The following is a 26,523-nucleotide window of genomic DNA, read 5'->3' on the forward strand; positions in this document are numbered from 1 at the left end:
CTGCTGCTGTGCCCAGAGGAAACCCCTCCAGGACTGTGTTCGTCACCTCGCTACTTCACAGAGTCTGACTAGTCCCAGGTATTAGTGATCCTGCACGGCAGCATCTGCCTCTACGTTTCTGCTCCTGTCAGCAGCTGACAGAAAGCAGTTGTTGTATCGAAACTGACAGAAATAATTAATTCTACCTTCAATAAAACAAATAAAAATTCTAAGAAAATATACAATCTAAACATGCTGCACATAAGTACAGAGGTCAATACCCACAAATACCTTAAAATATGCTACTTTACCGTTAGGTCTCTGAAGGGATGTAACAACAATCCTAAAGGAAGCTTAGCTTTATTCAGTAACGCCTGTGTCTGTGGAATATTTGTTAAAGTACACCGGAATGAACTGTAAAGACAGAAACCACATGGATTATGTTAGCGATCAGGATGTGGATACGTGCAGACAGCCAGACAGTTAAGAGGATACGTGAAAATCACTGGACACACTACATAGCTGTAACTATGAGGGTCCTGATGACTTAACAGGTATGTATGTAATTTATACCTCAAAAGATCCAAATTAAGGACTCAACATGTTCATGGTGAAAAAGTACAACACACTTAGGAAAAACACAGTAACTCTAGTATGACCATCAGGGCATGAATAGGAGGGGGCAGAAAATGTGAGTGAAAAGGTACCTTTGCATCCTAAGGATGCGGTTCCTGCTCTCCCGTGCATCCTTCACCTGTTGAAAGCCTCCTTTTTCTCTGAGACTCATCAGCGTTCTAGCTTCCTGTGAAACCACCCTCACCCCCGATCACAAGTCAGAAGGAAAGACTTCCTCCTCTGTGCTCCGAGGCCTGCTTACGCGTCCATGGCATCGGTTAGTCTGACCTGCTTTAGTTGTGCACTTCTCCTCTATCAGCGACCTTTTGTTCACTGTGTCACCCCAGCACCATTCCTCTCACAGACCAAGAGCTTACAACTTGAGATCAGCAGACACAGAATCAATAAAGGAGCAAAAGCAGAGGTACTGGAAACGGTGGCAGGAATTTTAAGGAAAGTGGCTGACAGTATGTAGAGACAACCCAGATACGGACTGACTCCACACTGGTGTGTTCCCTGAACACACCAAGCTGGTTTCTGCTTCAGGACCACTGCATTTGCTGTTCATGAAGCTTGGCACCCTCTTCCCTGAGTCACATTTTGCTCTCTCATTTCATTCAAATCTCTATTCAAATGTTAACTACTTGGGAAAACACAGAAAGCAGGCACTAACAGATAATCAACCTCAATCCGTTTTATTCCCTACTTCATAGTTATTCTGAGGTTACACTGCATACCCATTGGTTTGATTATTCACAGTGTATCTTCCCTAATAGGATACAGGCTGTACAAGACTGAGAACTTTCTTTGGTTTACCGCTTCATTCCCAGCACCTAGAAACAGTGTCTGGCACCTAATTTAGAAAGCATTCAGTTCCAGTGGTCACGTATGGATGTGAGAGTTGGACTATTAGCTGAGTGCCGAAGAATTGATGCTTTTGAACTGTGGTGTTAGAAAAGACTCTTGCAGAGTCCCTTGGACTGCAAGGAGATCCAACCAGTCCATCCTAAAGGAGATCAGTCCTGAATATTCATTGGAAGGACTGAAGCTTCAATACTTTGGCCATCTGATGCGAAGAACTGACTCACTGGAAAAGTCCCTGGGAAAGACTGAAGACGGGAGGAGAAGGCAACGACAGAGGGTGAGACGACTGGATGGCATCACTGACGTGATGGACATGAGTTTGAGCAAGCTCCAGGAGTTGGTGATGGACAGGGAAGCCTGTCATGCTGCAGTCCATGGGGTCGCAAAGAGTCCGACACGACTGAGCAACTGAACTGAACTGACTTAAATACTGAATGACTCATCTTAATATGCAGACACAATTACTATTCCTGTTTTACAGTTGACAACACAGATTTCAAACGTTGAGTAATTGGGACAGCTTCATGGATACTTATCAGTGGAACCATGATAAGTCCCTAGGTCTGTCAAACTTTAAATCTATGCTCTAAAGCCTACTACTCTGCTTTGCTATTTAGGTAAGAGGTATTTTATGTATTTTACACGTACATTGAGTATGTATTGAGTAGAAACACTGAACTGAGTAGAAACATAGAATTGAGTAGAAACAGAACTATTCCCTATCTATGTGATCTCTTACACATAAACATACACTGTATTTACCTACTTGGGGTGGGGAGGCAGTGCCTAATTCATAGTACAAGGCCATAATTCACATACTTATTGACCTGACAGCAACTTACACGTAGTTTGGGCAGCTACTTTCAATCTGGAATCAATGGTTATACAGTTTTATAGAAATGGTCTTGGCACTGCCTTAAGCACTGATTGGGGACTGGTGTAGGGTGTGGTGGAAGAGGTGGAACCCTCAAAGCACCCCCATTTTCTGTTTCCTCTATTAGAAATCTATATAAGACTTTGGTTAAAAAGAGAGAAACTTATAAGCTTTTCTTTTTTTTAAGCTAGAAAACTATTGCCTTAAAAATACATATAGCTTTTTTATTTTTTAAAGCTAGAAAACTATTGCCTTAAAAATACATATATATATGTTGCCTCTGATGTTGCTGCTGCTAAGTCGTTTCAGTCATGTCCAACTCTGTGCGAACCCATAGATGGCCTCCTACCAGGCTCCCCTGTCCCTCAGATTCTCCAGGCAAGAACACTGGAGTGGGTTGCCATTTTCTTCTCCAATGCATGAAAGTGAAAGGTCAAAGTGAAGTCGCTCGGTCGTGTCCGACTCTTAGCAACCCCATGGACTGCAGCCCACCAGGCTTCTCCGCCCATGGGATTTTCCAGGCAAGAGTGCTGGGGTGGCGTGCCATTGCCTTCTCTGGTGTTGCCTCTAAAGAACACTAATTCTAATGCAAGGAAGACAATGTTGTCTGTGAATCAGAGCTTATGAGGAGAGATTCCAGAAGCAGGACGATGTCTGGGTACAGAGAAACATTCTATACTTAGGAGACAGAAAAACAGAAAGCAGGCACCAACAGAGAACTTTTGGTTTGGGGGCCACTGCGAGGTGAGTCACAGAGCTCAGCAGACACCAGTGGCTTGCAGCCATCAGATGGAGGCTGCCAACTAAACTTCTCCGTGAGGTGAGGAAATACTCAATAAAGAAAATCCAAATTAATATTCAGGCTAAATAAGTGGAAAAATACACACTGGGGCAAGGGTCTTCTCATTCAACACTAAGTGGGAAAAGAAAATTTAGAAATAAAACTACTAATCTAATCTGTATCCTTTTCAAGCAGAGATTGAATTGCATTAAATTAAGATTTCACCTAATTTAAAAGGCATCAGAAGTTATTACCGGTGAAAAGTGAGGAGAAGGAAATTTAAGAAAAATATAGTTAGATTTGGGTTTCTAAAATCCTTCACTAAAATAGAAAAAACTTTCCCTAGCTTTAGATAATAGGGAATGAGACTCGATAGTAACAAAGAGGACAGGAACCGATGACTTAAACTAAATTCTACATCTAGAATTTCTACACAAACTAAATTACAAGAGTTCACATTAACAAAACTTCCAGTCAAGGAATTACTACCATAGTATTTTTATTATGTTTGAAAGTCACACAATGTTTTTGACAAGGTTTTACTTACTAAAGATTATAAATACTTACTCTGGGCTACAGTTTAATTTTTTGAGGTCTAAATTCAAGTTGGGTACAGGGGCCCAAACAGGAGTCATGGGTAAAATATTCCTCTCCTGAGTGAGGTTGACAGGTCTCAAGCTTTCTGGCTGTGAAGAACTCTGAAGACTCAATCCTCCCAGACTGGAAGACAGCTGGTTCATACCAGGATATTGCTGAAAGGGCAATTTGAAACAACACAAAAGAGCAATGTATCAAACACGAACATAATTTATTATACTATGTATAGGAAATTAACATACAGGAAAGCAAGAAGATAAAATTTGAATCTAGCTTTGTAACAGTAGAAAAACCTAATTGGGCAGCTCACTTTAAAGCACTCTTTAAAAAACTCAAAGCGAAAATATTGAATAAACTTAAACCTTATGTGAATGGTTAGACTTAACAACAAAATTTCAACAATGCTTTTCAACATCAAGAATTTGGTTTCTCTGAATATCTTTCATACTGGAAAGGCAGGATAAATGCTTATTTTTAAACTTTTTCAATTTTCAGAATACGTTGCTGCCATAGGAATGATAATGATGTTCCCTGAGTTCTGCTTGCTTAGTTTTTGTTCCCTTTTATATTTTTAGTATTATTATGAAGTCATGGCTCTTATTAACTCAAAGTGACTTAATGAATAGAAGTTACTATTCGCTTTGAAGCCCACACTACCCAATCTTTTGCCAGTGACAGCCCCTTACAGCTGATTCCAGTGTCCTTTTGATATGAACCCACTGTCTCTGTTAGTTTCCTTGTTTTCTGGCATTACATTCTATATCACTCCTCCTTCAGAACTGAAATTAGCCATTTATCCAAAAAAGATTCCTGGTTCCTTTTAAATTGGGATGGTATCTAGAGACTATAATCTAGAAAACATTGTTATTGTGCTGTTATTACTTCCAGACTCCTACAACAGAGTTAGAAATCATAGAAGAAAAAAAAAAATAATGAGTTCACATTGACACTTCCAATTCAAATTTAGGTAATGGCATTTTAACTTTTTTGCTTTTATGCCTATATTGCTCTTCTCTTTTGCTGAAAATCTCGAATTCTAGTGGTAACAGCCTTCTCTACATGTGCTCAGTCAAGTCCAGCTCTTTGTATCCCCATGGACTGCACCTGCCAGGCTCCTCTGTCCTGGAATATTCCAGGCAAGAATACTGGAGTGAGCTGCCATTTCCTCCTCCACGGGAAATTACCAACCCAGGGATCGAGCTCTGCGTCGGCAGGTGGATTCTTTATCACTGAGCCACCTGGGAAGCTCCGGTAACAGCCTTACTTATTTGTTTCATCCTACAATATCCTAAGATAGTTCCAAGATAACAACACTAATATTATTATAAGTGTAAGGTTATTTAAAGATTTCTTTGTAGTTCTTTTGTCCTTAGATTATTTTCCATTCAGAACATATAAAATACTGAGTTTTAAGATTTGTTAAAACAATACTTTTTTCTATATCAGAATGTATTCAACTTGATAAACTGGTTCACTTCTTTTTGTTTGATTTTAATTTTCAAGGATTGCTTTCTTTCATTCATTTTATGTTTTTTGAGTAAAATTTACATAGTTTTAATGTCAAAACTTTACAATAATTCAGAAATATCTTGTTTCACTCTTGATCCCCCTCCTTAAGTTAACTATTAGCTTTTGGTCTTACCTTCCATTGTCTCTGCTTAATAATACAATATAAACTAATATATACACTGCTCTAAATGTGACCTTTTCACCTAAAAAAAAAAAATGCTAGCAATAACTTTACATCTGTATATAGAGATTCTCCACATTCTTTTGTCTAGTTATCAAACACTCCATTATGTGAACATACTGAGGAATTCCAGCTAATCAGTACAGAATGATAACGTCAGGAAAACCACTATTTTACAACCCATATGAGAATAAATGACACAGGTAATGGTCATCTGAAATAGATGACAAACAGATACCAAGAGATGAGTGAAAGCTTAACGAGGAGCTTCACAATGAAGATAAGGCTGTCACCAAATGAACCCACTATCTATCTTAGCACCACTAAGGTGAGACAATCAGGTATTATTATGTTGTACACACAACCAAAATATATATTCTGGCTTATGAAATAAATGAAGTAATATACTGAATTTAATCAAGCCATTGGGTCTAATTTCTAGTCCACAGAAAATGAAACAGAGGAACAAGTCAAATGATACCACAAGAAGCAATTAGTCAAATTCAGAATGTGGGACAGTCTATAGATCAAGAGACTTAGTTTTTTTCAAAAGATCAAAGGCACAAAAAATAGGGGCAGAGTTTTGTATTAGAGTTAATAAGAGAATTAAGAGACATACGCTAATACAATTAGTGAGTCTTGATTTGAACAAACCAACTACAGAATAGTAGCCTGGAAACTACCCAGGCAACTCTGAAAACTGACTGAATTTTAAACGACATTTAGAAACCGTTGTTAATTTTGTGGCTGTAATAGTGATATTACAGTTTGCAAGAAATTATCTTTTTCATCTCTCTGCTTTGCCTGCCCAGGGTTAGCTTTAAGACCCTCAGCAAGAAAAGGGTGTGTGTGTGTGTGTAGCTTTAAGACCCTCAGCAAGAAAAGGGGGTGTGTGTGTGTGTGTGTAGCTTTAAGACCCTCAGCAAGAAAAGGGTGTGTGTGTGTGTGTGTGTGTAGCTTTAAGACCCTCAGCAAGAAAAGGGTGTGTGTGTAGCTTTAAGACCCTCCGCAAGAAAAGGGTGTGTGTGTGTAGCTTTAAGACCCTCAGCAAGAAAAGGGTATGTGTGCGTGTGCAGCTTTAAGACCCTCAGCAAGAAAAGGGGGTGTGGGGGTGTGCGTGTGTGCGCGCACGCGTATGCGCTAAGCAAAAGGGAAAAAAACCCTGCATAATAAAAGGAATTCTCTGAGTTTTCAGCAGAGATGTAAAGGAGGGGAGAAAAATGATTATATGAATTAGTAACAGCATTTAACAGAAAACCCCAAACAGACCCAAGTTTAGGATAAGAATTTAGAATTTAAATTTAAGAATTTAGGATACAAAATAAGGGTTCAGTTCAGTTCAGTTCAGTCGCTCAGTCGTGTCCAACTCTTTGCGACCCCATGGATTGCAGCACGCCAGGCCTCCCTGTCCATCACCAACTCTCGGCGTTCAAATAAGGGTAGAATATTTAATCAATAAGAAAGAGCAGATTATTTAATATCAGTGCAATCAGAACTATTTTGGAGAGGGAATGAGATTTATATTTATATACCAAAATAAAACCTTAAAAGATGCAAAAGGAAAGTCACCAAAGAACTAAAAAAAATAAGAGGGAATTTTTCCTATCTTAAGGTTGAAAGACTTTTAAAGGATACAAAGGTAAAAACAAAAGAAATTATAATATGACTATACAAACAGTTCTCTAAAGTATTAAAAAAAAAAAGCATTAAAATTAAAAACAAATGTCAAGCTGGGAGGGAACAAACTATAATATAAACTAGGCCAAAAAAGGTTAATGTACTTATTACAGACAGCTTTTACAAGCCAGAAGGACCTGAACAGAATAATGGTGAAAGAATAATGAACAAGGATTTCAGTAAAGAAACACAACTAAATAATTATGAAAATAGTAAAACATTTTTGCTTATAAAAAAATAATTCTTGGCATACTGAAAAGTGGGCAGTCATAGACACTTTTGCTAGGAATATAAATTGGTACATTATTTCCTCATATCTGAGCACCGAAAACCACTGTCTGCTAGACATCTCCACTTGGATGTCTACTGGGCATTTTAAATTAATCTGGAAAACGTGATTCCCATTTCCAGAACTATTCTTCTGTCTTCCATCTAAATAAATACACTACCCTCTATCCAGCTGTCCTGCCAAAAACCTAAGTTATCCTTAATGCTTCCTTTCTCTCACCCACATCAGTCAAAAGATATTCCTTATCCATCCACTTTTTACTACCTCTGCCATTACCACCTTAGAACAAAGCATAATCATCTATTTCTGGGATGATGCAAAGCTTCCATCTGTCTCCCTGTTTCCATTTTTATCTTTTCAAATACTCCCATCCCTAATCCGTTCTTCACTTAGTAGCCAAATGATTCTCTAAATACCTAAACCAGATTTCATTCCATTCCATAAAATCTCCTATGTCTTTCCTCTGCACTGGTATAAAACTTAAGTTTCTGACTATGGTCTTTCCCAAACTCTCTGATTTCATTACTATTATTCTTCCCTTTGCCAGCTGAGCTAGAGCCACACTGGGACTTCAGTTCTGAAACACGTCAAAGTTGCCTCTGCCTTACGTTTCTGTATATATGTTTCCTCAGCCTGAAATTCTCTACCCTCATATTTATCTTTGTCTGGCTTTTCCTGTCACTCAAATATTAACTAAACATAACTTCTACAGTGAGGGCTTTCCTGTTTACTCTATATACCCAAGCCCCGCAATTTCTTCAACTCATCTTGTTTCACAGCATTTGTAATTGTTTGAAATCAGCTTGTTAATTTATGGATTTACTTCTTGTCCTATTGGTGCGGCCTTCCCACCAAGTTTCTTGAGAGAGGGAACTCTGTTGTGTTCACTTGGCTTCCTCTTATAGCCTCGGTGCCTACAGGAGGGCTGTCACATAGTAGAAACTCAGTTTTCACTGCATGAATAAGCAGGGAGAAACTCTAAAGTCTGGTATTAGCGGCTGTGATTGACTACTTTTACCTGAAGAAATTTCATCTAAGGAAATAACGAGACAAATGCACAAAGGTCTGTGCACACTTGTACATGCTGATTTTGATGCTCAGTTATGACCAATAGCAGTAGGCTGGGCGATTATAAAACATCACACAGCTATTAGATGAAAGGTATGAAATAACATGGAAAGGTTCCCTCTCATGCTGTTCAAGGATTTTAAAATAAAAATCAACTTGTTTGTGTAAATAAGTCATTTAGATGCCCAGCTCCTTTAGTGGCTTTCTCCCGTAGATGCATATAGCAAGAAACCTAGAAGGACAAACTGCAAGTGTTACTATTTATATCTTGATGGTGGGATACTGACTGATATTTATTTTCTTTTCTGCTTATCTGCATTTTCCTACAACTGCTCATGCACCACTTTTTAATTTAGAAAAAAAAAAAAAGCCATACAGTATCTGTATCTGGGTTTTTTTTTACATATTCACTAAAATATATTTTTTTAAAGATGTAAAACTCTTTTGGCTGTGGTGGGTCTTTGCTGTTGCACATGGGCTTTTTCTAGCTGTGGGGAGAGGGGGCTACTCTCCGGTTGTGGTACAAGGGCTTCCCACTGCGGGGGCTTCTCCTGTTTTGGAGCACAGGCTCTCAGCACCCAGGTTCCGTAGTTGTAGTGTACAGGCTTAGTTGCTCCTTGGCATGTGGGATATTTCTGGAAAGGGACTGAAGTGGTGTCCCTTGCATTGCAAGGCAGATTCCTAACCACTGAACCACCAGGGAAGCCCTAAAATATTTTTCTAACTTTTCTTTTAAAATTAATTTATTTTTTAATTTTTAGAGGGTTCTTTTTGGCCATACTACATGGCTTGCGGGATCTTACTTTCCCAACCAGTGACTGAACCTGAGCCCAAGGCAGTAAAGGCACCATGTCTTAAACACTGGACTGAGGGAATTCCCTTCTTTTTAAAACATCAATTTTTTCTGTTTTTCAACTCTGAAAAACTAATTTTAAGTTTTTTTCTTCCTCAAAGGGCAACCACTGGGGTTTCTCACTTCTTAGTATAGGTCATCTCAAATAAATGAATACCAAGGAAGCCCTTAAGATTCAGGGCCCTCCCACTGGGTTATATTAAATGCAATATTTAGAGTCATTTTAATTTTACTCCTTGTGGTTCAGCTGGTGAAGAATCTGCCTATAATGTGGGAGACCTGGGTTCAATCCCTGGGTTTGGAAGATCCCCTGGAGAAGGGAAAGGCTACCCACTCCAGTATTCTGGCCTGGAGAATTCCACGGACTGTATAGACCATGGGGTTGCAAAGAGTAGGACATGACTGAGTGACTTTCACTTTCACTTTTCAATTTTACTACAGAAAGCTATTTAAAGTAAAATATTCCTATTCTAAATAGGACTTGAAAAATAAATGGCTTCTTTTAAAATTGGCTTGTTAATGGTAATATTAGATTAAAATCTATAATCTTTTTTTAAGTAGCCAGATAAGAATTTAAATGCACATCCTTGCTATGTGCTTAAATCATTATTGTTCACTTATCATGAAATAGTGGAATTTCCTTTGGACCAATACAGCCCTAAAGAAAATCTAACAAAACGGAAGGCAGGGAAATCTGAACTAACCAACCATATTTCTCCAGTGCCTCTCTGTTTCCTTTTTCCTTCAGTGCTTTAATTCTAAAATTAAATTCCAGGAAGAAATGTTTTTTTTTTCTTCTCTAATTTCATCAGTTCACCATAAGATGAAATCTCTGTAGTTAGTCTACTGAGAGCAGTTTTTTATTATAAGTTGAATGCTTTTGTCATTTAAACTGTTTCTTTACATTTTACTTTTTCTCAACAAGTATAAATGCAAAATACGTATTGTTCTTTTAATAAACTGCTATGGTATTTAAGAGGCAACTCCATGAAAGGTCAAGTAAAAAATAATGAACAAATGTATTAATGAGCATTTGTTGAAGCTTTTACCAATTTTAGTTATATGTCACAGAGACTTCAAGTTAAACGCTGAAACCAAAATCCCAAACTACATTCATACCCTGTCAGTTTTTGAGAAAGCCAGCTTAGTAACACAAAATTTAAAATAACATTTAATCTCCTGATCATAGAATGAATCTGCACATTACAGAGGCTCTGAAAAATAAAAGTACAGGCAGAAAAGAAAAATCAGTTTTACCTTCTTCTCTGTATACATACACACATAAACACACACATACAAACTGGAACCAAAGTCTGCGCATGTTTAATCTAGGCTTGTCTACATTAGCACCTATGATCCATTTGAACCACCAGGGACTTGTTAGAACTGCTAAGTTTCACAATTGTTATATAACTTCATATGACTAAATACATACTTGAGCATACTGCTGGAATCCAGAATACACTGGGCTACTGGATGGTCCTCCAGAATTAAGTGGTGCTGTGGCATTCTGATACCCAGGCTGAAGAGTCGGATAACCATACCCAAATGGCTTAGGCATTTTTGAAGGCTGAGGAGCAGCTGGAGCTGGTGCTGGAACAGGGTCAGGAGCGGGGTCTGGAGCAGGACTACTTGCTGATGAGGAAAGCACATCTAACAAAGGAAAAAGGATGGTGTTCACTGAAAAGCAGCCCTCCACAAAGACGCCTGGGTGAGCCACTACTTCTGGCACTTTCCTTTCTTTCATTAAAACTTTTATTATGAGAAATTGTGAATGTATACAAAAATGGAACAAAATAATAAACCCATATATCCAGTACTTAGCTTTAAATATTTTGCTAATCTTGTTTCACATGTTCCTACTCCATCTTTATTTTTTTTAACAAATATATTACAGGAAAACTCCACCTTGCATCATTTCACTAACACATACTGCAGTTGATATTCCTAACAGATAACATATTAAATGTATATAATAAATACAATATAGCATATGTTATAATATAAATATATATTTATATATATGAACATATTTTTTCCCTTTGTTCTCTCAGCAGAAATGGGGCTAAGAAGCAGAAGACAAAGCAAAGCAATAAAAAGAGTGTCAATTACTCTCTTCTCCAACTTGCCTTTTTATCTGACCTTGATATTTATTAAAAAAAAAAAAAAAAAAGACCCATGGAAGAAGTGGCCTATCTCCACAGTCCCCCATAAGTCTGCTTTATTTTCAGAGGCAAAACTGTAAAACTATGAAAGACAGTGTCTAGAATAGTGTCCAGCTCCTAAAACAATGTCTGGTATATAGTAGAGGCCAAATAAAATTTAGTGAATGAATGCTTTTCCTTCATTTAAATTTAAAACAGAAACTAAAACTTGATGAAAACTGCAGGGGGAAACTAACTGTAGAGAATTTAATTATCATATAAAGAATAACATCAACAAAAGAAAGCCTATTACTCTACTACACAAAATCATTATTAACACTTCGTTATACTGTTAGTCTTATTTTTAAAGTCAAATCTAAAATATATGTGTACTTTACACTGCTGTATTTAAAAGGACCTGCTGAACAGCACATGGAACTCTGTTTAATGTTAATGTGACAGCCTGGACAAGAGAGAAGTTAGGGGGAGAATGGACACATGGATATATATGGCTGAGTCCCTTCCCTGTTCGCCTGAAACTATCACAACATTGTTAATCAGCTATACTCCAAAACTAAGTAAAAAGTTCTTTTAAAAATAAAATATATGTATTTTAATCTATTTTTCATATAAAAATTATATTCTTCACTAGCAATCAAATCCTGCAAAAAAGTTCTTAAAAGCATCTGACTTTAATAGATTTATTTTTTCAAAGTTTACTGAGGAATCCCATCCTTCTACTGACTCTATTGGCTCTCATTTTTGAAGAGACCTTCCTGGATATTCTTAAAAGGACAAAAGCATCAGCATCATGTCATTTCCTTAGATTTCCTGCATGTCTCTCCTGACGGTGATAGGAATAGAAGTATTAATAGAAAGGTCTCTTAACACAGCAAGAGTCATCAGCTTAAGAAATGAAGAACTGGAGTCCTTAATATGAGGGTCCAACACTTTTCACCTTATTTAGGAAAGGGACAATATTTCATACGTCTCTACAGGCCCTAAGACCTATCTAGTATCTGACATACAGACTTATTTCACTTAATCTTACTTTGACAGATTCTCATCTTTCCTTAATTTTGGTGTAGTACAAATAGCTAGAAAACTTGCCCAGGGTCATTCACTTACTGTCCAAGCACAGTCCATAACAAGATGAAGATCTGCTGATTAAATGAATACCGACAAACACAGCAAGGTCTAACTCCAAGGCCACCATCTTTTAACTCCACTACATTGGATGTTTTACTTTGGGTTAACCTGATGCTCATGAAATACTATAGTTATAGTTTTCATCTTTTAGTGAATGAAGTGACTCTTCTAGAATATTCTGATAATGGGGATTGCTTTTGGAATGGTCCACAACTTCTCACCCATACATGTACACACAGATCCACAGATTCCTAGGAGAAAAAACCCTTAACCACAAAAGACTGAGTAGCTCATTTAAGTATTCTTGAAATATTAAAAGGGAGCGCTATATTAAGCTAAGAAGATTGAAGTTTTCTACTGATTCATAACGATAGTGACAGCAAGACAGTGTGTGAAGTCCAGCTCATTCCAACTTCAATTAAGCTTCATCCTGGATAACTACCAATGCGATAAGAAAGAGAAGAGCACAAAAAGTTGTTTTGTTAGTCCTAAAGTTTGGAATCATTAAAAAGAAAAGGCAGAAGGTCAGGTGTGGTTGTCAGGCTGTTGGTGTTAGGAAACAGGCAAATAAGGAAAATAACTGTACAAGATGCTAGAATGAAACACCTATCTATTTTAGAAGTCAAATTTGTAGATTTTTTTAACACTATCCACCACTCCTGCTCCTACATGATGACCAAAGTTATTTCCAGATATGGTTAAAAGTAATGCCTCCAAAACCTACCCCCAAATTGGTTAATCTATTTACTGGTGGAGGCAGGCAGGAGCCATAGGGAGAGGAAAGAGTCAAAGTCTTTATACTCAGAGGCTAGTTGGAAGAAATTCAAGGACCTAAGCATGAGAACAGAAACATAAATTTAAGGAGTTATTAGCATAAAAAAGAAGGGAAAGAAGAGGAAACTTATTCAGTACTAAGTCTTCCAGAAAGAGGAAAAGGATAAAGAGCATGGTAACAAAAACCAAATACTAAATTTCCTTAGGCCTCCCAGAGACAGCATCCATAGTTGTTACATGACAATTACACCATGAAATTAAGGCTGAAAAGAACAGGAAAATGTTTCCTTTCTCTGTTAAAAATACAGCCTGCTAATTATGTACAGTTAAGTGTTCATGTCTGAAAGTAATTGATGGTCAGTAACTTTTCAAATAAACTTCAACTATGCACAAAACAAATTACCTGGATAGCTGCCTCCTTCTAGAGCATCGTAACTGTTGGGCATTGGAGAAGCACTGCTTGTCGTAGAAGAGCTGTCAACACCTAAAAGGAGAATCAAAATATCCGCTAAGTTTAAGATGACCATGTATCTTAAAGCACCCTTTGGCAATTTTGAAAAAAGATGTTTTGCTGATCTAGGAAAATTCCTGATCCTAGAAACATGAGATGGCTGATGTTTAATGTCATTTTAAAAACCATATATAAATCTCTGATAAGAACAGGGGATGAAAGTGGGAAGAATACAGAGCTGATGAGTAGAATAAAATTTAATCAGACACACATGAAGGCATCTTAATGATATATAACTTTAGAAGCAGTAAAACACAAATATCAATTTAGAATGATAGAAATGTTAATATAATCACACCTCAAAGACAGGCTCTACCAAATCACAAGCTATTAAATATATCTTATCAATATCAGGCTATTTTAAGATAATTAAATTTTAATGACTTTTACAACTCAGTACAGCTGTATGAAACTCACATAAGAGGAATCTCTGGCTTGGGTTGCCACCTAGCATGTTACTAAGCTTTTCTATGTCTTGGCTTATTCATCTGCTCAATAAAGATTAAATAATATCTGTGATTTTAATAAGATAACAAAAATAAGTGGTACTCTATTAAATATGTGATAGACTATAAAAACTTTTATTACTGTGTTCATTCAAAACTTGTAAGATTAATTGGAATGTTCAGTGGCAATTTATAATATTTAGTAATGTCACACAGATAGTAGAATACAATATAAATTCTCTCAGTTATTCACTCAACAAACACTTTATTGAAAGCCTATAGTTAACATAGGTAGATACACTAAAGTATATACTACTGAATAAAACTGAAAATGCATATGGCCCCTCTCGTGTTGGCTTTTTTTCACCAGAAGACAAATCCTGAGTTACAGAGATGATCCCTAGCTCTTAATACCAATATTATAACTGGGGTTAAAACTATATTTTAGGTTAATTTTCAATTGTGATATAAAAAGAATAAGTATGCATAATATCTTTCATTGAGTGATTTAGGTTAATGGCAAGAATTCAGTGTACTGACTCAGAGCATAATAGCTAAAATTCTTTGTGTAGGATCATTTTGTTATTAGTAAATAACATGATTTAGAAGCAAAAGATTTAGGAGAAGGCAATGGCACCCCACTCCAGTACTCTTGCCTGGAAAATCCCATGGATGGAGGAGCCTGGTAGGCTGCAGTCCATGGGGTCGCAAAGAGTCGGACATGACTAAGCGACTTCACTTTTACTTTCATGCACTGGAGAAGGAAATGGCAACCCACTCCAGTGTTCTTGCCTGGAGAATCCCAGGGACCGGGGAGCCGGGTGGGCTGCCATCTATGGGGTCGCACAGAGTCGGACACAACTGAAACGACTCGGCAGCAGCAGAGGCAAAAGATTATAGTTACATTAGACTTTGCCACTGAAGTGCTACACAGCTTTGGGTAAGTGACAACCATCAATAATACTCTCTCCTGCAAAACAAGAACAATTTTTTAAATGCCCTATGTGTGCTTTTTAATGTTCTTGTGATGCCTAAATGAGGCAGTTGATATTAAGCAACTTACAAAACATGAAGACTATAAAATAAATAACAGGCGAAAGACACTAACACAAAGTGCTTTCTTGGTGGTAAATAGAAAACTGTTGCATATTTTTGTCATTACTCTTAATTAAGAGTGAGAAGTATGGGCTCTTCCTTTTTGTTCCTTATATTTGTGAATTTATATCTAAAGAAGCATGCTGATATATAAGGTCAAAAGTCTTGAAGTAATAGGATTAAAAAACAAAAAACAAAAACCCAAATATTCACCAGGAGATGAATGGATAAACAAAATGGACTAAATGTAGTATATCTATACAATGGGATATTATTCAACAGTAGAAAGGAATTAAGTACGGATACAGGCTACAATATGAATGACCCTTAAAAACATGTTAAATGAAAGAAGCCAGACAAAAAAGGGCACATGTATGATTTATATGAAATACCCAGAATAGGTAAATCCACAGAGGTAGAAAGTAGACTGGTGGTTGCCAAGGGCTGAGAGGAGGATATGAAAAAATGAAGACAGAAGTTAGATCCCTTTCTTACACCTTACGCTAAAATTAATTATCATAGACCTAACTGCTAAAACTCTTAAAATATGAGAGTAAATCTTCACAACCTTGGATTAAGCAATAGATTTTTAGATATGACATCAAAGGCACAAACAACAAAAGAAAGAAAATAGATATAATGGACTTCATCAAGTTAAAAACTTGTGTTCCAAAGATATTATCAAGAAAGTTAAGAGATAACCCCAGAATGAGAGAATATCAAATCATATATCTAATTAATAAAGGTCTAATATCCAAACTTGGGCTTCCCTGGTAGCTCAGCTGGTAAAGAATCCTCCTGCAATGCAGGAGACCCCAGTTCAATTCCTGGGTCAGGAAGATCCCCTGGAAAATGGATTCCAGTATTCTTGGGCTTCCCTGGTGGCTCAGATGGTAAAGAATCCACTGTGCAATGCAGGAGACCTGGGTTTGATCCCTGGGTTGGGAAGATCCCCTAGAGAAGGAAACTGCTGTCCACTCCAGTATGCTGGCCTGGAGAATTCCATGGACAGAGGAATTGCAGGAGACCTGGGTTTGATCCCTGGGTTGGGAAGATCCCCTAGAGAAGGAAACTGCTGTCCACTCCAGTATGCTGGCCTGGAGAATTCCATGGACAGAGGAACAAAGCAGGCTATGGGGTCGCAGAGTCAGATACAACTGAGCGACTTTCACTAATACCCAAAATATTTACAGAACTCTTATGACTCAACAATAAAAAGACAAATAATCAAATTAAATGAGCAAAGGATCTAAACAGATATTTATTACAAAAAAAAAGATAAACAAATGGCCAAAAAGCACATGAAACGATGCCCAACATTACTAATTAGAAAAACGCCAATCAAAACTACAACGAGTATCACCTCACACTGATCAGACTGGCAATCATCAAAAATTCTACCAATAAGAAATGCTGCGGAGAGTGTGGAGAAGAGAACCTTCATTCACTGTAGATGGGAATGTAAACTGGTACAACCACTATGGACACCAGTATGGGGGTCCCTTGAAGAAGTACTAACAAAGCTATCACATGACCCAGCTAGAAAAGATCCGTGCACCCCAATGTTCACAGCAGGACTATTTACAACAGCCAAGACACGAAGACAACCCAAGTGCTCGTCAACAGACAACTGGCGTAAGGAGGTGTGATACAAATATATGTAACAGAGTAAAGAAAGTGAAAGTGAAGTCACTCAGTTGTGTCTGACTCTTTGTGACCCCACACACTGTAGCCTACCAGGCTTCTCTGTCCATTGGATTTTCCAGGCAAGAGTACTGGAGTGGGTTGCCATTTCCTTCTCCAGGGGATCTTCCCAACCCAGGGATCAAACCCGGGTCTCCTATGCAGCCATTAGAAACAGAATGAAATATCACCATTTGCAGCAACATGGGTGGACCTAGAGAAAACTGTCGTTAGTGAAGTCAGACAGACAAACACTGTATGATATCACTTATGCAGAGAACCTAAAAAATAATACAAATGAATTCATATACAAAATACAGACTCACAGACATAGAAAGCAAACTTATGGCTGCTAAAGGAAAAGGGGGGCTGGGACAAATTCCTGCACTCTCCCAGCTGTACTGTAATCATACACTGTACTGGCTGAGTGATCACAGTATGCTGCCCTATCACACTACAAGTACACAGAGGCAGCTATGCTACTATATTGATATCTGGAACCATGACACCAAGTAAAATACTGCTTTCTGCATCCAATCTAGTTTTAGCTGAATGAGAAGCTCTGGCACTTGTTGCCACTCTTAAACGTTACATCCAGTCTGCCTCAGTCACTTCACACTACAGCTACCGATAATAAATATTCTGAGCTCAAAGGGATGTAACACTCAGGGAACATTTTTCCTCATTCTTTTACTGGCTCTATGTCACAGGTTGAGAGAAGACAAGAAGCTGGAAAAGAGTGGGAGCCGAGTCACAAGTAAGGTCAAGTACATAGCTGAGAATCTGTGAAGTTCAGGGAAAACAAACCACGGCACACTAAAGCCTTCTAAAAAAGACTTCATTCTCTCTCCTTGGGTCAACAAAGTCGAATGCACTTATTAATATTTTTCAACGTAAAATTAACGAGGCAATTTGAAATTGCATTTCCTCATAACATGTATAAAACACAGAAAAAGTGTAAGCCAAATCCCACCTCTGCCACTTAGGAGGTGAGAGAAAACGGGCGGTGGTGGTTCAGTTGCTCAGGAGTGTCCGGCTCTCACGACCCCGTGGACTGCAGCCCACCAGGCTCCTCTGTCCATGGGATTCTGCAGGCAGGAATACTGGAGTGGGTTGCCATTTCCTTCTCCAGAGGATCTTCCCAACCCAGGAACCGAACCCAGGTCTCCCGCATTGCAGGCAGAATCTTTACCAACTGAGCTATAAGTGAAGCCCAAGAGAGAATGGACAGGACTCCTAACATTTCTGAGTGATTTATTATTTGTAACAACAGATTTTATAACTCTACATGGTAATGTTAAGATTAAAGAGCTATAACAGATATAAACTAAATAGTTACTAGCCAAAGACTGAGAAAACATTCTTCATCTTTTCTCTTCCCTCTTCCTATCCTAAAACCGCTACAAAAGAGAGGAAAAGAGAGAACAAGACAAAACCTCCTGATTGATAAAGCCAAGCGTTTTTTCTCAGGCCTCGACCCAAACTTAACATTTATCACTGCCAACCAAGTTTCTTTCGATTTGTAAAAATGGTTCCCTTCTTTCAGAAAGACTCTGCTAATATGCTTCCCTCCTCCAAATTTCTGCTACCTTAGTCTTATTTCTCACTAGCTTATTCCTTATTTCAAAAGCCTCTAGTGCTAATCAATTTCTTCTGTTAAGGAAAATCAATCTGCATTTCTTAAATACAAATTTGGTTATGTTATTTTCCCATGTAAACTCGTTCAATGACCTCTCACTACCTTAAAGATAAAACCCAAACTTCTTACTAGGAAATGTGAGGTTCTTAAAGATCTTATCCAGCCTACTCACCTTCATTCCAAATCTTACCACTTGCCCTCTGCAAACAATAGGTCCAAACTCAGTAAAGTTCCCCAAATATGCCACTATCTCTCATGCTTCTTGCTTTGTTTCAAAAAAGTGTCTCTGCCTCTCCCGAGGTCCCTCACTCTCTCAATTCCAAGTTCTTTCAGATTCACTTCAGGTTCCCCTGTCTGCCCTCCAGAACCCTCCTGGTCATCTCCACCCTACATCTGGTTCTAGATTCTCCTATGTATTCCTATAAAGCACCATAATTAACACAGGACTGAGTGTAATTCCATTCTATATTCCAAATCAGACTGTGAGCTTCTTGGGTTTTCAATCAAGCTTACATATGGAGTGTTGTTAATCTGTTTATAATTTGGTTGTTCAGAATTCAAAACATGTTTCAGAGAAATAATAAAATAACTGGTTTTATTATCCCAGTTCAGTCAAGACCAAAATCAGATTGATTATATTCTTTGCAGCCAAAGATGGGGAAGCTCTACACAGTCAGCAAAAACAAGACCAGGAGCTGACTGTGGCTCAGACCATGAACTCCTTATTGCAAAATTCAGACTTAAATTGAAGAAAGTAGGGAAAACCACTAGACTGTTCAGGTATGACCTAAATCAAATCCCTTACGATTATACAGTGGAAGTGAGAAATAGATTCAAGGGACTAGATCTGACAGACAGAGTCCCTAAAGAACTTTGGACAGAGGCTTGTGACACACTGTACAGGAAGCAGTGATCAATACCATCCCCAAGAAAAAGAAATGCAAAAAGGCAAAATGGTTGTCTGGTGAGGCCTTGCAAATAGCTGAGAAAAGAAGAGAAGCTAAAGGCAAAAGAGAAAAGGAAAGATACACCCATCTGAATGCAGAGTTCCAAAGAATAGCAAGGAGAGATAAGAAAGCCTTCCTCAGTGATCAATGCAAAGAAATAGAGGGCAACAATAGAATGGGAAAGACTAGAGATCTCTTCAAGAAAATTAGAGATAACCAAGGGAACATTTCATGCAAAGATGGGCTCAATAAAGGACAGAAATGGTATCAACCTAACAGAAGGAGAAGATATTAAGAAGAAGCGGCAAAAATACAGAGTAACTATACAAAAAGATCTTCATGACCCAGATAACCATGATGGTATGATCACACACCTTAAGTCAGACATCCCAGAATGAGAATTCAAATGGTCCTTGGGAAGCATCATTACAAACAAAGCTAGTGGAAGTGACTGAATTTCAGTTGAGCTATTTCAGATCCTGAAAGATGATGTTGTTAAAGTGCTATACTCAATATGTCAGCAAATTTGGAAAACTCAGCAGTGGCCACAGAGCTGGAAAAGGTCAATTTTCATTCCAGTCCCAAACGAAGGCAATGCCAAAGAATGCTCAAACTACTGCACAATTTCACTAATCTCACATGCTAGCGAAGTAATACTCAAAATTCTCCAAGCCAGGCTTCAACAGAACAACAGTACACGAACTGAAAACTTCCAGAGGTTCAAGCTGGATTTAGAAAAAGCAGAGGAAACAGAGATCAAATTGCCAACATCCATTGGATCATCAAAAAAGCAAGGAGTTCCAGAAAAACTTCTGCTTTATTGACTACACCAAAGCCTTTGACTGTGTGGATAACAACAAACAGGGGACTATTCTTCAAGAGATAAAAATACCAGACCATCTTACCTGCCTCCTGAGAAATCTGTATGCAGATCAGGAAGTAACAGTTAGAACTGGACATGGAACAACTGATTGGTTCCAAATCGGGAAAGAAGTCCGTCAATGCTGTATATTGTTATCCTACTTATTTAATCTATATGCAGAGTACATTATGTGAACTGCCAGGCTGGATGAAGCACAAGCTGGAATCAAGATTGCCAGGAGAAATATCAATAACCTCAGATACGCAGATACTACCAGCCTTATGGCAGAAAGTGAAGAAGAAATTAAGAGCCTCTTAATGAAAGTGAAAGAGGAGAGTGAAACAAAGTTGGCTTAAAACTCAACATTCAGAAAACTTAAGATCATGGCATCTGGTCCCATCACTTCATGGCAAATAGATGGTGAAACAATGGAAACAGCGACAGACTTTATTTGGGGGGCTCCAAAATCACTGCAGATGGCGACTGCAGACATGAAATTAAAAGACAACTGCTCCTTGGAAGAAAAGCTATGACCAACCTAGACAGCATAGAAAGCAGACATCACTTTGGCAACAAAGGTTTGTCTAGTCAAAGCTATGGTTTTTCCAGTAGTCATGCGTGGATGTGAGCTGGACTATAAAAAAAACTGAGCGCTGAAGAACTGCTGCTTTTGACCTGTGGTTTTAGAGAAGACTCTTGAGGGTCCCTTGGACTGCAAGAAGATCAAACCAGTCAATCCTAAAGGAAATCAGTCCAGAATATTCATTGGAAGGACTGACGCTGAAATTCCAATACTTTGGCCACCTGATGTGAAGAACTGACTCCTTGGAAAAGACCCTGATGCTGGGAAGGCTGAAGGCAAGAGTAGAAGGGGACAACAGAAGATGAGATGGTTGGATGGCATCACCAACTCGATGGACATGAGTCTGAGTAAGCTCCGGGAGTTGGTGATGGACAGGGAAGCCTTGCATGCTGCAGTCCATGGGGTTGCAAAAAGTCAGACATGACTGTCAACTGAACTGATTGATTTCAATGAATACTGAAGACCCTCAAACTAATATTTTTCTTAATGGCAATGATATCTGTTTACTTCCTTCACAGAGCCAGTATATGTGCTCAATTTCTAAAATTTTAAAAATATACTAAATATGTACTGAATTTAGTTTGAAGATATTTACTTTTTAAAATAATCAAATAGTAGTACATTAGTTAGCAAGAAAGATAGATTGGGGCTTTCCTGGTAGCCCCAACCTATTAGGGCTTCCCTCAGCGGTAAAAGAATCAGCCTGCCAGTGCAAGAGAGATGGGTTCAATCCCTGGTCTGGGAAGATCCCACACGCTGAAGAACAACTAAACCCATGTGCCGCAACTACTGAGCCCGTGCCCTGGAGCTGATGAGCAGCAGCTGCCGAGCCCTGTGCCATAACTACAGAGCCCTGTGCCATAACTACAGAGCCCTGTGCCGCCACTACCGAGCCCGTGCCCTGGAGCTAATGAGCAGCAGCTACCGAGCCCTGTGCCACAACTACCGAGCCCGTGCCCTGGAGCTGATGAGCAGCAGCTGCCGAGCCCTGTGCCATAACTACAGAGCCCTGTGCCGCCACTACCGAGCCCATGCCCTGGAGCTAATGAGCAGCAGCTACCGAGCCCTGTGCCACAACTACCAAGCCCGTGCTCTGGAGCTGATGAGCAGCAGCTGCCGAGCCCTGTGCCGCCACTACCGAGCCCGTGCCCTGGAGCTGATGAGCAGCAGCTGCCGAGCCCTGTGCTGCAACTACCGAGCCCGTGCCCTGGAGCTGATGAGCAGCAGCTGGCGAGCCCTGTGCCGCAACTACCGAGCCCGTGCTCTGGAGCTGATGAGCAGCAGCTGCCGAGCCCTGTGCCGCAACTACCAAGCCCTGTGCCACAGCTACCGAGCCCGCGCTCTGGAGCTGATGAGTAGCAGCTGCCGAGCCCTGTGCCGCAACTACCGAGCCCGTGATCCACAAAAAGAGGAGCCACCGCAACAAGCCTGTGCACTGCAACTGGAGCGTAGGCGCCCCCTCCCCCTGCAACTAGAGAAAAGGCCGGTGCAGCAATGAAGACCCAGCACACCCAAAAATAAATAAAATTATTAAAAAGACAGAGAGTCAGATTGAACCCTTTTAGGGATTTCCTTTGGCAAGGGGTGTTAGGATGGTGGAGGAAAAGGGAAGATGTTGATCAAAGAAGAAAATCTTCCAGTTGTAACAGTTCTAGGGACCTGGGAATCTAATGTACAGCACATAATGATTACAGTTAGTGACACTGCATGATATACTTGAACTTTTTTTTTTTTTTAAAGGAATTTTCTTTGGAAGGTAGAAATAAGGCCAATACTGTCCTGTCCTTTATAAGAGTTGACTTTATTTGTTCTATGTCAAAATGCAGCATTACCTTTTAAAATAACCAAGTCAAGCAAAAACATATTCTCTCTGAGGTAGTGCCTGGCACTGAATAATTACTATTAGTCTGTGTGAAAGTCAAGTAAAAACTGACTAGCACCTTAAAACTCATTATGAAAAAAAAAAAGTTTTTTTCTTCTAACATTATTTACAGAATAAAGCATCAAGCTGTCACATTATGGGAGAGAACTTCCTCTTGTCCTCCGGCCTCTTCCCAACCTGAAAATTCCCTAGAGGAAAGGCGGCTGGGCATACGGAGAGCAGGTGACAGAATGCTAGACAATAGTGTCTTCCAGGGACTAGGGCTGGCCCTGGTCTTTGGCTTTTTACACCGCCCCCCCTTTCACTTTATCTCACTGCTCAATTTCAGGTCACTGCTTTCACTCCCATTTTCAAGTTAGTATTCCTTACTAGTACAGGTATGATGGTATTTGTCCACCAAAGGTCCACTCTAGCACTAACAACTGAAGGAGAGAATATCTGTAACTGAATAAACTTAGTGAAGAATTTAAAATATAACCATTATAAGCAGCTTGCTATCTGCTTTCTTTAAATCTAAGTTTATTCTCGAACAATTCTGAACTTTCACAAGCTTCCAACAAAACATAAGACTGTCTCCAGTACAAAATCCTATTTCAGTTTCCAAGTATGCATTTAACAAGGAAACTTGAAAAAAGGAAGCCTATTTGTAGCATGTAATTTTAAAGATATAATTAGATGGTTTAATGTAAAATCAGAACTGAAATTAAAATTTTCTTTTAAATCCAAAAGCTTTAAAAAAAAAAAATGAAATGAAAGCTTTAAAGAAATATCCCTGTACTTGACTCCTAGATAGACACACTGTCAAACAAACCATAAGCTTCAATAAATGAAAAGCATAAAGAATATATACGGGCTTCCCTGGTGGCTCAGACAGTAAAGAATCTGCCTCCGGTGCGGGAGACCTGAGTTGGATCCCTGGGTTGGGAAGATCCCCTGGAGGAGGGCATGGCAACCCCTCCCGTATTCTTGCCTGGAGAATTCCCACGGACAGAGGAGCTTGGCGGTCTACTGTCGATGGGGTCGCGAAGAACTGGACACGACTGAGTGACTAAGCACATAGAGCACAGCATAAAGAATATTAATATTACGATTTCCCGACCTGTTAGTTGGTATTTTACTACTGCTTAACAAATTTTTCCAAAGTTGGAGAATAATTTCACATGAACTAAACACCCAAGAATCTAATGATTATAGGAAAAAAAAACACCTCTGAAACAGTTAACAAATAGAACACTCCAAATTCTCTACTTCATAGAGCTGCTTATATGTAACCTCCACACCAATTTGAGGCACTTTCGTTTACCATTTTACATATGGAAAAAATACTGTAACTGACCAGGACTTTTAAAAAATCATTTTAAAGCTAAATTTCCTTTCTATTTTTTCTTTCCTCTCACTCAGAATGTCCCTTTAATTTGCAACCAACAAAAACAGTATTTTTATTTACAAACCATAAGGAGATAACACCAGGATCCTAGGGAAAATGTCCATAATACAGTCTTATTTTATTTTAGTGTGAATAGTGAAAGTCACTCAGTCGTGTCGACTCTTCGCAACGCCATGGATTATACAGTCCATGGAATTCTCCAGGCCAGAATACTGGAGTGGGTAGCCTTTCCATTCTGCAGGGGATCTTCCCAACCCAGGGATCGAACCCAGGTCTCCTGCATTGCAGGCGGATTCTTTACCAGCTAAGCCACAAGGGAAGCCCTATTATCCTGCTGCACGATAAAAAGGCAAAGAGGAAGACAATACCTAAGCCAAGCCACAGTGGCCACTGCATGTGCTCTTTAGTCCCCTCTACTTCAGGGCTTCATGTTCTCACGAGGACATGAGGACTACACTGTCCATACCTCTCAGCAGACAAACAGACCTAGTTTGAGGCAAATGCATTGTTCACATCTCAATCAACTCATCTGCAAAATGGAGCCAATTATCTCTGCGTTGCAAGATTGTAGGGAAGAATAAAACTGAGATAAGAACATGTTCTCAACATTATTAATGACAACTAATTTTTAGAGAGATTTCAGCATTTGCCAGACACTGTTCTAAGCTCTTGACAAAGAACACCTTCAATCCTAAAAACAACCATGTGTAACTGTTACTATCATTCTCCACTGACAAGATGAGTCAATTGAGGCTCAATGAGTTTAAGAAACTTGTCTCAGGTCACAAAGCTAGTAAGTAACAAAATGGGGGTTTGAATCGAGAAGAAATGATACAAAAACCCATAGCTGTAGTTAAATAATGTAAGGTGACAGGAGAAAAGCCATAAATGCTAAATCTTTTTCATTATCTGATTTTTTTTCCATCTAAGGAAACGGGATTTTCAACCAACGCACCTAATCGTTCAGCAGAACAAAAACAGGGCAATTTAGGCTGACAACATTACACAAAGTAACACATTTTTGAACTGTGTAAAATTAGGATCATAAGGTTAAAAACTGAGACATTTGTAGGATCTGAATAACCCCTGCGTTAAATAATTAGAATGCCAGGGCCTGGGACCAGTGGCCCTTCAGCAGCAAAGGCCATCAAGGGCCATCAGTTACAGTAAGACCCTGGCTCCTACAATGCCCTTCTGCAGTACAGGTACCAGGACTGAGGGAAATGGTCCATCCCAGGTTGCAGCAGCCCAAACACAAGATGAGCTAGGAACATCTTAGTGAGGACTTAAGGGACTTAAAATAAGTGCTTAAAGATTCATGGGAACATTTTTAAAAGACAGCTTGAAGAAGCTGCTGCTGCCCAGGTTGAAGACAAATTGCTATTAGAATAACTAATGACAGTAATGGATTATGACCCACTGAATAAAACAAGAATCCATGAGTCATTATAAACCCAAAGAAATCAATAAGAGAGAAGAGAAGGCTCTTCTTCACAGTGAAACCTGAACTCATGAACAAAGAGGGAATGTTAGAACTGGAAAATCTCTGAAGAATGTTCAAACTAATGTATGCTAGTTTAATAAATAACAAGATATTTATAATAGTATCAAAGAACTTCCCCACAAATTACTTATTAATTTCAAGGGAAAAGAGAAGTAACTTTACAGTTGAGAAATCTGGCAGACACCATCTTAAGTCATCAAAGTTAAATATCATCAATATGGGAACAAATCAACAGCATGTGCCTCTTAACAGGAGGCTCTGAGAACACACCATACTTCAGTGGTAATCTCACCAAAAATGAGTGATTTCAATTTAATCAAAAAAGTGTCAAAGTCCGAAAAATAAAGAAAGGTTAAGAGACTGTTGTAGGTTGAAGAAGTCTAAATAAATGGCGACTAAATTCAACACCATGACCCTGGATTAGATCCCAGGCCATGGAAACAGCTATAAAAGATCTTATTAAGACAGCTGTTAAGATATGACTGTGGACCGTGTAACAGATATTAAGGTAACAGTGACTGATTTCCTGATAACTATATTATGCTTGTGTTATGTAAGACACTGTCCTTACAGTCAGGAAAAACACACTGAAATATTCAGAGGTAAAGGTTCATGGTATCTCCACCTTAC

The 26,523-nt window shown here is 38.9% G+C and overlaps 1 protein-coding gene across 2 annotated transcripts in view; it reads right to left on the minus strand.

Annotated features, from left to right (window-relative positions):
* Nucleotides 1-26,523, minus strand: part of SEC24B (SEC24 homolog B, COPII coat complex component) — a 79,121-nt gene that overhangs the window by 18,209 nt on the left and 34,389 nt on the right. For both annotated transcript variants that reach the window (XM_068975003.1, XM_068975002.1), the window contains 4 exons: nucleotides 13,758-13,838; nucleotides 10,723-10,940; nucleotides 3,681-3,865; nucleotides 291-393 (listed from right to left, as the gene is read on the minus strand). In XM_068975003.1, coding sequence (XP_068831104.1) covers nucleotides 291-393; nucleotides 3,681-3,865; nucleotides 10,723-10,940; nucleotides 13,758-13,838 — 587 coding nt within the window. The remainder of the gene's footprint in view (nucleotides 1-290; nucleotides 394-3,680; nucleotides 3,866-10,722; nucleotides 10,941-13,757; nucleotides 13,839-26,523) is intronic.

Source organism: Capricornis sumatraensis, chromosome 7 (genome assembly GCF_032405125.1).
Source record: "Capricornis sumatraensis isolate serow.1 chromosome 7, serow.2, whole genome shotgun sequence".
Classification (NCBI taxonomy): Eukaryota; Metazoa; Chordata; class Mammalia; order Artiodactyla; family Bovidae; genus Capricornis; species Capricornis sumatraensis.